General features: G+C 40.2%; 1 protein-coding gene across 1 annotated transcript in view; it reads left to right on the forward strand.

Annotated features, from left to right (window-relative positions):
* ITFG1 (integrin alpha FG-GAP repeat containing 1) overlaps positions 1-12,465 on the forward strand; it is a 208,258-nt gene that overhangs the window by 143,845 nt on the left and 51,948 nt on the right. The window contains exon 14 of the mRNA XM_074968663.1: positions 5,614-5,692. Coding sequence (XP_074824764.1) covers positions 5,614-5,692 — 79 coding nt within the window. The remainder of the gene's footprint in view (positions 1-5,613; positions 5,693-12,465) is intronic.

Consider the following 12,465-nt stretch of genomic DNA (forward strand, 5'->3'; position numbering starts at 1 on the left):
AGTTGCAGGGGGGTCACAAGGTTATTTTAGAGGCATTGAGGTATTACCACCCTTACTTCTGTGCTGCCTTCAGAGCTGGGTGACCAGAGAGTGGCGGCTGTTGGCCAGGTGCTCACCTCTGAAGGCAGCACCACCAGCAGCAGTGTAGAAGTAAGGATGGCAATACCATAACGTGCCACCCTTGTTCCTGTGCTGCTGCCTTCAGAGCTGGGCAGCCGGAGAGTGGCAGCTGCTGACTGCAGAGCTGGGCCCTCAGGCAGCAGTGCAGAAATAAGGGTGGCAATACCATACCATGCCTATCCTTACTTCTGTGCTGCTGCTGGCGGTGGCTCTGCTTTCAGAGCTGGGCTCCCGGCCAGCAGCTGCCACTTTCCAGCTGCCCAGTTCTGAAGGCAGCAGTGCTGAAGTAAGGGTAGCAGTACCGCAACACCCCCTACAATAACCTTGCGACCACCCCCCCACACACATGCGCACAACTCCTTTTTGGGTCAGGACCCCTACAATTGCAACACTGTGAAATTTCAGATTTAAATAGCTGAAATCATGAAATTTTTAAATTCCTGTGGCCGTGAAATTGACCAAAATGGACCATGAATTTGGTAGGGCCTTACTTATGTCGCTACTTATGTAGATCACTGCCAAATTTCCCTCTGTCTTCTCCCTTTCTGTTCAGTCTTACATCTGCAGCTGTCTTTCTGAGAGACCTGTTGCTGAATGTTAATGCATCAGCTTAAACTCAACATAGTAAAAACCAAACCTTCTCATCTGTCTCTCTTAAGCACCATTTCTCCAATTCCTTTCCTGTGTATGCAAATATGATGGATAATTCAACAGTCTTTCCCATTCCTCCTCCAAACTCATTTGTTACCATTCATCGTACAATGATCCACAAATCCCTTTCAGTTTTCTATAATGACTTTATTATTTTAACACCTTTTTTTCTCCCTCAGAAGAGAACATTAAACATCAAATTTTAAAATTTTACACATTGGCATTTGACAAACTTTTATCAAGTAGCATTTATTGAGTAAATAAAACAATAGTAATGAATAATGCTAATAATTTTTAAGCTACTGTTTGCACGTACAGTTTCAGACAAAGCTTTGACATTAGAGAAATCTGAGAAAGCATTGTACACTGGCTGTGAATTTTCAGAAGGAAGTAATTTTCAATTCCTTTGAATTCCTAGTATGTTGCTTGATTGCACTTGTAACTTTTCAGGAAATTAATTATTCACCCTAAGAGAGTGTAATATCTTTTTGGTTATTAACAACAATAATTTTCATGCCTGTCAAAAGGGATGTAAATCCCCTTTTGTCTGAAAAACTGAACAAAACCTTAACTGTGGGTCTGCTACCAATGCTATCGTATGAATGCATAAAATAGTTACATAAATGTGCCCACTGCAACCTTGATACGATTGGGTCTTTGTCCAGCTAGCTGGAAGAAAAGGCGCATTGCCCCTTTAAAGGCTCCCTTACAGCAGATGGGGAGAAGGGGGAAAGTTTACAGGGATGGACAGGAAGAAGTTGGGGTGACATTAGGACAAGATCTCTGCATTGCCTTTCCTGCTGACTAGAAGATGGGGGTGGTATTTATACCCTTTTATTGTGGGAGGTCACCACTATCAGTGCGCTGTACTTCCCTTCGGCCGGTCCTCAGCTTCTCACATTTTTACCAAATGCATGGTTGTAGTGACAGCTTACCTCAGAAAGGAATTAATATCTTCCCATAGTTGGACAATTGGTTAATGAGAGGCTAGTCCTGGGAGCAAATCCTCTCATGTCCAGTTCACATTATGTCTCTTCGATCGTCTGGGTCTCATCTTGAACAAAGGGAAGTTGACATTAATACCAACTCAAAAAATTGAGTTCATTGGGGCCCTACTAGATTCTACAAGTTTGAGAGCGTTTCTGCTGAATGAACAGTTTCTAACAATTCCTCAATTGCAGTCTCAACTGTCAACTACAGTCTGTGTCTTCCTAAGTGTACTAGGCCATATGGCTGCATGCAAAGACTGTGTCCTCATCCTCTTTAACCATGGTTAAGGTTGTTCTGTCACCTGAGTTGTCAATAATTAGACAGGCACAACAGAGTGCCTCAGTCAATCCTGTATTCTCTGTAGTGGTGGACAGTTAAGGGCATTGTATGCCAAGGTGTTCCATTTATTTGTCTTCCTCCAACCAGGACGACAGTCATCAATGCCTCCTCAAAAGGTTGGGGAGTGCATTTGGGTACATTGAAGGTGCAGGTTTTGTGGTCGGAACTAGACGTTTCCCTCAATATCAACATGGAGTGCTCTCCACCAGCTGTGTCAAGAGGCAATGAAATTCTGGAAGCTCTGTATCAAGGAGATCATAATTCCCACAGCCACTCACTTACCAGGGATCCAGAAACAACTGGCAGATCATCTCAACAGGAATTTCTCCTTGGATCACTAGTGGTCTCGGAAGACCAGTGTGCTGAGGTCAGTCTTTGCAGAGTGGGGCATTCTGATTATCAGCCTGTTTGCAATGAGAGACAAGAAGTGTTATCAGTTTTGCTCTCAAGCAAGTCTCAGCCCAGGGTCCCTAACCAATGCCTTCCAACTCAGTTGGGGATAGACTCTGAGATATGCCTTCCTCCTGATTCCAGTCATCCCAGGTCATTCTTAAGCTGAAGTTGGATCAGGCCAAACTGATTCTAATTGCTCCAGCTTGGCCGAGGCAATGTTGGTTCTCCAACCTTCTATCTGTTGATTCATCCTCTCATATTTCTTCCTCTTCATTTCAACCTACTGACTCAGCACCACTGTCGAGTTTTGCATCAAGCACTGAACACTGTACATCTCATGATGTGGATGCTACATGGCTATTTGAGGAGAAGGAACAATGTTTGGAAGCTGTTCAACAGTTGTGGCTTAGCAGCAGGAGGCCATCTACTAGGGTGACTTTTTTTTGCCAAGTGGAAGCAATTTTCAGTTTGGTCGTTTGCTCAGAAGATTCAGCTGATGCTGGCCTGCATTCAGAACATTTGTAGTACTTAGTACACCTTTAGTCTTCCAGTCTCTCAATGAGCTCATTGAGGGTTCACTTAGCAGTGATCTCAGCCTTTCATCTACCTATCCAAGGGAAGTCAATTTTCTCAAACCCCGGGGTAGTAAGATTTCTCATGAGAGTCACTAGTCTCCATTTGCCTGAGAAAGAACTGGTTCCCTTGTGGGACATTAATACTGTCCTGGTTGCACTTGTAAGACCTCAGTTCAAGCCCCTGGCAACCTGTTCTCTGTCACTTCTGTGCCAGAAGATTCCCTTCCTTGTGGCCATAATATATGCAAGGAGCACATGCAAGCTACAAGTCTTAATGCCAGAGTCCCTGTAGAACCAGTTTTTCAAGGACAAAGTGGTCCTACTGGTGTATGCAAAATTGTCAAAAAGTGGTTTCACAGCTTCATCTTAACCAATTGGTTTATTTACTGGTGTTCTTTCCTAAACCACACTGCAGTGCAGATGAACAATGACTTCACATGTTCGATTCAAGATGATGTTTGGCATTTTACCTAGAGAGAATTAAGCCTTTTTGGGCATCACCTCTTCTGCTTGTCTCCTATGCAGATCAAATGAAGGGTCAGGCAGTCTCTGTGTAAACAGTCTCCAGGTGGATAATTTCCTACATATAATCAGCATATGAACTAGCTCAGACCACACCTCCGCATAGATTGCAGGGTCATTCAATGAGTGCCGAACCTACATATATAGCATTCCTCAGTGGACAATTTCAGGGCTGCTACCTGGTCTTCTACACATACTTTTATCAGACACTATGTGATTACAATTGCATTTAGGTCAGATGTAAACTTCAGGAAGGCAGTCCTGCAATCATTCTTTAAGTAGACTCTGAACCACACTTCCTGTGAGTGCTTGCTTATGGATCACTAGGTGGAATACACGTCTACAACCACTTGAAGAAGAAAAGACTGTTACGTGCCTGTATTGTAAATTGTTCTTTGAGATGTGGGTGCAGACATGTATTCTGTGATCTTCCATCCTCTCCACATCAGTCTCTACTCCTGACATTCGGAGTGAAAGAACTCAGGGGGATCAGGGCGGTGCCGCCCTTAAATTGCGTGGGGAGAGACTAGAGTCAAATGGTGTGAGCACTACCTGTATGACTACTGCTAGGCAAAGTCTTCTGGTTTCAGTGCACTAAGCGTGCGCACACCTGAGTGGAATTACAGGTCTGCACCCACATCTTGAAGAGCAATAGTTACAGTATAGGTAAGTATAAGTCTTTTTCCAGCAGTCATCAGACCTATTTTTAGCTTGTCTGAGCCAATGTGCCATTCTGATATTACCATTTAAAATCTTTTTAAATTAGAGTTTAATCAAACTAATTGTGAGTCCTTTGCTCAGGGTTCAACCAGAGATCTACAGTAAACTTAAGTTTTATTCCTTTTTTTTCCCTACAAAATGGCAGAAAAAAATGGAATTTTTGAACTCTGGTAAATACCTCGATTCTTGAGATGTCATCATTCAGTAATATCTTCTTGAATTTACTTCCAATTTGAAAAAAAAATGTAAACCTCAGCCCCAGATGTGACCTATCAATTTTGAAGCCTGTATTCCTTTGTTTGTGGATTTTAGCGGGTCAGGACTACACAAAATCAGATTACAATAGAATTCAGTTGCAGCCTTACTTATGGATTGGCTATCACCACTCCATAATATGTCTCACTGAGAAGGTATTCAAATTGTCAAATAATTTGAATAATTTATAAGGTTTTGTTATGTAAAGTATATATGTATGATTTTAGTCCCGATAAGTTATGGCTGTCAGGGCAACCATACTTAACACTGAAACTGTGAAAAGACCTTATATAGTGATTGCTAGCATGTTATTTTGGCTAATGGCCAAATAGCTCAAAATTATGTCCTTTACAAGAAAAAGGTCAAGTTGTTTGGTTTCATTTTGGGGAAAGAATTTAAGATAGATTCTAAAAAGATTGTACAGTCTGTGACTTTAAACCCTAGATAATCAGCTCATTTAAGTTCTGTCACTAGTTTCTACAGTTCCATCAAACTGTCAGGTTGCAGTCAGTCATCCCCTTTACACTTGCAGTAGTTGATGAAACAGCATCAGTACCGGAAATACTGTTTTCGGCATCATTGACTAAAAGCATCTGAAAATGATGCAGAATGTTCCAGACTTGGCTTTTACATGAAACTGACTGGATTCATTGTTTCATTTGACTGCATTTAATCAAATCAACCACAACTAAAGGTACTATGATTGAATGAGCACTTGATAGAGTGAACACTTTTATACATTATCATTTTTGATCATGTATAATAAAAGTATTTTTACAATAAAGTTTTTAGAAAAGTGTGTTTAGGAATTAACTGAAAGGAGTATCATTACTTGCAGATAGCAAAATGATTATCATATTTTGAAAATGAATTCTACTCTGATATAGTAAAACATTTGAAGAGATATCCACATCTAAGGTGTGATCTTAACCATGAAGCCACAGAAATTCGCCTTTAGTTTTATTTTGTTATTTTAGCTGTGCTAATTCCTAAACTTGAAAAAAATTGAATCAAAGTTTGGATGCTTAATTTCATCTTTGTGTTGCAGCCCTTTGGTGTGAATCAGCCTGGACCTTATATCATGTACACAACTGTAGATGCAAATGGGTATCTGAAAAATGGTTCAGGTAGGACCAGTATTTATTTCTTAATACTGTACATGTAATTATGATCTTTCTGCACATAATCATCAGCAACATACAGGAGGTTACAAAAAATCTACTAAAAGATTAAATGGGTCCGTTTGTTCCTGAACAGTTCTTCCAGTATACAAGGCACAAATACAGTATGTTTTCCATTCAGTTTTCATCTTACATATTTATTGTGACCACTGTAATTACTTCCTTTCATTTGTCCTATGCAAACAGAGTTTGAATAGCTTTCACTTTCTGTCAGAATCTGAGCACTGGGCAGCGTCATGAAAAGTTTGTTAGGTATAATTTCAGTCTTTCATGAACTGAAGCTGTAAAAGATCGGGGGTAGTGATGGGCTAGAAACTTTCAGTCAGAATCTTTATTTTTGTGGAATACAATGCACATGCTACTCACTAAATAAAATCATTTTGATTCCCTTTTACATGTATGATAATTCATTTAACAAACACAATGTAGATTTTTTTCTGGTATTGTTCAATGCATGTTGTAGGATCGTTGAGTTTTTTAGTACTGGTGATTCATGTACTGTCTGCTAAGGTCAAATTTGCAAAATTGAATGCCTAAAGTTAACCATGTAAATCCATATCTAGCCACCTAAATAAGGGGTCTGATTTTTCTGAGGGGCCATGTACTTGTATCTCTCATTTAAGTCACATTACCAGGTTCCAAATTAACTGTAACCAATCAGGAAAAAGACATAGGTGTCATTATGGACACATCATTGAAAAACTGTGTAGCAGTTGAAATTAAACAAAATATTAGGACGTATAAGGAATGGGCCATTATTATGACAAGTGTTGTTATGCCATTATACAAATAAGTGGTATGCCCTCATCTGGAATACTGTATTCAGTTTTGGTTACCCTAACTCAGAAAAGATATAAGAGAAATAGAAGGGGTCCAGAGATGAGTGTCAAAAACATCTGCATGAAAAAAATTGGTTAAATAGGGACTGTTTAGAGGAGAGGATGTGATATGGGTATAACCAAATGCTAGGAAGTTATAAAGAAGGTAAATTGGGTACTTCTATTTACCCTTTAATTGAGTATGAGAGGAAGGAGACACACAAAACTAAGATGACAAATTTAAAGCTGATAAAAATAAATACTTTCTTACACGTATAAAGTTTGTGGACGATACCAAGCTGGGAGGGGTTGCAAGTGCTTTGGAGAAAAGGATTAAAATTCAAAATGATCTGGACAAACTGGAGAGATGGTCTGAAGTAAGTAGGATGAAATTCAATAAGGACAAATGCAAAGTACTCCATTTAGGAAGGAACAATCAGTTGCACACATACAAAATGGGAAATGACTGCCTAGGAAGGAGTACTGCAGAAAGGGATCTGGGGGTCATAGTGGACCACAAACTAAATATGAGTCAACAGTGTCACACTATTGCAAAAAAAGCGAACGTCATTCTGGGAGATAATAGCAGGAGTGTTGTAAGCAAGACACGAGAAGTAATTCTTCCGCTCTACTCCACGCTGATTAGACCTCAAATAGAGTATTGTGTCCAGTTCTGAGTGCCACATTTCAGGAAAGATGTGGACAAATTGGAGAAAGTCCAGAGAGGAGCAACAAAAATGATAAAAGGTCTAGAAAACATGACCTATGAGGGAAGACTGAAAAAAATTGTGTTTGTTTAGTCTGGAAAAGAGAAGACAGAGAGACATGATAACAGTTTTAAAGTACATAAAAGATTGTTACAAGAAGCAGGGACAAAAATTGTTCTCCTTGTAATTGTTACAAGAAGGAGGGAGAAGAATCGTTCTTCTTAACCTCTAAGGATAGGACAAGAAGCAGTGGGAGGTCTGTGTTGGACATTAGGAAAAACTTCCTGTCACGGTGGGTAAACACTGGAATAAATTGCCTATGGAGGTTGTGGAATCTCCATCACTGGAGATTTTTAAGACCAGGTTAGACAAACACCTCTCAGGAATAGTCTAGATCAGAGGTTCTCAAACTGTGGTCTGCGAGCCTCGTTCAGGTGGTCCGTGGATATTTCTCTCTAAGGGGTGTACCTGGGTGGCTGCACATGAGAGGATGAAGGGCCTCCCACCTAATTAATGGAGCCACGCAGGCGTGGCTCCACTAATTAGGTGCCTGGACCCTGGAGAAGACACACATGTAAGGTGAGGTGTGGCCTTGGGGGGAATAGAGGGTAGGTGGGAGTGTTACACTAATAAAAATGATACCAACAGGATCTTGTAAGAGGGACAAGGCAAATTGTCACATTTATTGTAAATACAACAAAATATTCCTATATGCAATTTCTATATAGATCCATTCACACACACAGACATTCACACACAGGTTCTACATAAAGGTTGTTATAGTTACCAGCCTAGATGTTGCTCGTGCCACGTCACTGGCCAGGTGGCCTGGTTACGAGAGTGGAGCCGAGTTGTTGTCAGATGCGCATCCGATGCTCCTGCAGGGTGGTCATAGAACCAGACTCAAAGAACAGTCCCTGGACCCAATTTTTATAGGTCTCTGGTTCAATACAAGTTGAATGGAAGTTGCTTCATCATGCTGAATTTACAATTGAGATGACCATCAATCAGCTCAATCAGCAGGTGGTACATCCATGACGGCTCCATGATGGCTAGGTGTTATCTTCTTGTTCTTCCTTGATGCGTTTTGGGTGGATTCTGGTTCACCCTCTGGGGGTCATCTGGTTGTCTCCACTTTGCATATTCTTCAGCCCATCGATACCAAGTTGGAAATTCTTAGGATTAGGCTGGCACCATTTACTAACCAATTATTTCCCTGCTTCAGGCTCTCAGTTCCATGCACTCATCATTCATTCTTTTACTTAACAACGCAATCTATGACTCTTGATTCATTTAACAAGTTTTATTCCGCTCTCTGTTTTTCCCTCTTTGGATACCAAGATTTACATAGGCATGACAAGGGGGAAGAGCATCAAGGTGTTGTTTTAAAGAACAGCATTGTTTCCTCAAAGTTCTTATCACTTTCCAGCACAGACTTTTTGTCTTGTACCGGCCTGAAATAATTAGCACTTTGGCCTTGCATTTGTTACAGAGTGAAATTCAACAGCATGGAACTGATGTTCATACCTTTTTACAATACCTATATACTCTTTTGTCTATCTTTATTTCTACTACTACATAATTATAATTCTATCATACTTACATAACTTTGAGGGCGACCCAACAGGAGGGGGCAGTGAGGTGGGGTGGGGGAAAGTTGGGACGTGCAGGGCTGCGGTGGCCAGAGAAAGAGGCAACTTTCCCCAGCTCCAGGGCTGCAGCTGCCAGGGAGAAACAGCCCACATTCCCAGCCCCAGCTCGGGGGCTTCTGCGGCGGGGGAGAGAGGGCACATCCATCTCATTAGAAAGGTGAGACTACTCATATTAAAATATGAGTTGTGTGCTTTTATTTGTAGAACAAAAAAAGTTAATTATTATTGGTGTGGGGTTTTTTTAGCACTTTTATCCAAAGCGCTTTACAATACTTAGCTAATGGTACAAACAACATTTGGAAAGATCATTAAGCGGTCCGCCGAGACCCTCAGCAATTTTCAAGTGGTCCGCGAAAAAAAAGTTTGAGAACCATTGGTCTAGATAATACTTAGTCCTGCCATGAGTGCAGGGACTGGACTAGATGATCTCTCGAGGTCCCTTCCAGTCCTATGATTCTATGATAATACATAATTAACCTGTGGAACTCATTGCCTCGTGATGAAGAGCTTAGTAAAATTTTAAAAAGGACATAGATACTAGTATGGTTGAGAACATCCAGCGTTTCAATAGATAGAATTTAAAAATAGTTTTTTATGATCTATATAAATCTTCATGCTAAAGCGTACAAGTCAATCACTAATGGATAGAGGAAGAAACCTTCTATGGGCAGGTTATTCCATAGTAGTCCACTGTGGGATTTCTTGCACCTTCCTCTGAAACACTCTTAGACAGGATCCTGGACTAGGTGGACCACTGGTCTGATACAGTATGGCAGTTTCTGTTTTCCTACATGCTTAAATATGGATGTAGGTGCCTAACTTTAGACAAATTAAATTTGAACATGTTAGCCTACATTTTTAATGAGATGAAGTAATATTTCATGCAAATTCAAAATTCCTTCCTAATACATAGTCGGAATTCATCTTAACTAGTAAATCATTCTGCTGGTGTTTTTCATTTCCCATCTTCATCACTGCAAAGCAAGCTTCATGACCTGAATCTAAAAAGAACTCTTATTTTCTGCTAGAAGCATTCAGAACTCCATGATGAGGTCAGACACTTTTTCATTTAATTTTATACTAACATACTATATTAAAATCAGACTGTGCCCTAAGGGGATAATTTCTTATTGACTGACAACTTGCATCTCTAATTGTTGTCCTCTATCAAGTTTAAAACTTGAGAGGTTTATCAAAGCTGTCTGAGTTGTAGCCCACCTCAGATCAATCACACTTGAATACATTGGTAAATCTTAAATATAGAGTTTGCTTACTCTTCTTTAAAGCCATTTTGGCTCAGCATAAGTTTTGAAGGAGATTGAATGCTACATTGTCTGTTACTTTATTTCACACTGGACAGCCTTATTCTTCCCATCTTGTCTAGTTGGTGTCTGGATGTCTTATCTTTTGTGCTTGAATGACTGAGAAGCAAGTATTGGACATGAAAGTTAGGGTTATTAAGATATATGTTGTTAAGATAGTGTTAAGATATTTTTAATGATTGGCGTTTTCGTTGTGTTTTGTTGCCAACAAACATTTTTGGTCTTGTGTGCTTAAAATCTGAATGCTATCTCTGGCAAAAAAAAAAACAAAAACAAAAACAAACTATTTTTTCCATCTTTTCTGAAAACCGCTTGGAAGGTAATTACATCTGGCGATATGTTTTACTCATCTTTTTGTTGTGTGGGTATCTCCATCTCTTACACAGAAACGTGGAAATAAAGCTGAAGGACTGGAGTCCACTAATAGGCACCTCCTGTAGTTGTTAATGGAATACTTTTTGTTGTCCAGTATATCTGTTGTGCTATGTGAGTCTCCAGAAATGTGGACCTATTTATAACTCTTCCTTTTGAGAATTAATTCCTAACTGAGGTCTTCGAAAATATTATCCCTGGATTACATCATTAAAGTTAGGTCACTGTATTGGTTAGGTCAGGACCCAAGTCAAAAAGAAACTAACAGTTATGCAGTGAAGTGAGTGTATTTGCTTCTTGATGTGCATTGAGGCAAAAAGACTTTATTGAGCTATGAATCAACTTCTTCATTAAGTGCCAGAGGACATGTGACCAAGGAATATATAACCATATTACTACTTATTTTCAGAGAATTAAGGCTGCAGATAAGTAACTCTTCTTTCTTTAGCAAACAGTTGTGTATTTCATGGGGGGGAGGAAAGATTAGCAAAAGTCACCAACCTGAGCAGCTTTATCTTCTTTGGGGGGCAAGGTGTGCTATAAATCAAATATACCACAACATAATATTTCTTTAGATTTAATTATACTCACTTGGGTCAGTTGTTTATCCAATCATGGCTCTTTCTCACTCTTGCTTGTGAATAATAATACAGTCAGCACAAACTCAGGTTAACAAATCTAACATTGCAAGTGAGATAATACTATAAATGTATATATTACTGTGGAACAACTGGCAGAGTATATATATTTAAACAGCATTATGATAAATGTCCCATATTTAGGGTATAATATTTAACTATTTAAAATTGCAGCAGACTCAAACTTGCCATGCAGATTGTCAGCCAGAATGTATTATTTTTAACTATGTTGGTTTAATATATTGAAACTTTTTTCATTAAAGGATGGCAAAAACATTCCTAGTTCTTCTTCAGGTATTGTCCCTATGGGTGCTCCACTTCAGGTGTGCCCACACCCTTTGCACCTTTAATTAGAGATTTTTGGTATTAGTGCCCATTCAGTCTGGCCATGTGCCGTACTCTTCGTTGAGCCCTGCTCCAAGGCTATATAGGGCTGCTCAGGTGAACTGCCCCCGGATTCTCCTTAACCACTTCAGCCTGAGATGGACCATTAGTGTCCCTTACTTTTTGAAGTCGCTTACCGTAGTTACCCTTCTTTAGTTTGATTTTTTCTTTAATTTTCTTTACTTTTTATTTACTTTTTCGGGAGGGGAACCTTCTCCTGTTAGATTCTATTTCCCCTGGGTATGCCAGGCTCTTCAGGCTCCAAGTGGTGTGTCTCTTGCCAGGAGACCATCCCAGTCAGCAACAGGCATTCCTGATGTATCCGCTGCTTGGGAGAGTCTCATATCCCACAAAAGTTCTATATCTGCTCTGCTATTAAGGGCAGGGCAAGAAAAAATTAGGAGCTAAAACTGTGACTCTTAATGATGCAGCATTCCCTCCAAATGGCCTCAGATCCAGGCCAGGAGACACCTCCGGATGTTGATCGCTGAGTGAACACTGTGCCCCGCCAACTTCAGCATGTTCACCTGGGTCTACCCAAAGTAAATCCATGGACAAGGCCTCTAGCAAACAGAGTCACTCTCCACAGAAAGAGTCCACCTCAAAAAGACTGGTCCCCATGGAACAAGACTGCAGTGGAAACCTCACATCCCACAGTGAGTACATCTAAGGTTCCAGACACTCTCGGTACTGATCCTGTGCCTGGGCTCTGTGCTCAACAGAGAAAAAAGGCAGCAAGCATGCCACAATACTGAATCCTTCGGTGCCACACAAGCAGGACACTACAGTATCGAATAATTCCTTCTCTAAGAGGACAGTTCCCACA

This window comes from Natator depressus, chromosome 12, assembly GCF_965152275.1.
Source record: "Natator depressus isolate rNatDep1 chromosome 12, rNatDep2.hap1, whole genome shotgun sequence".
Taxonomy (NCBI): Eukaryota; Metazoa; Chordata; order Testudines; family Cheloniidae; genus Natator; species Natator depressus.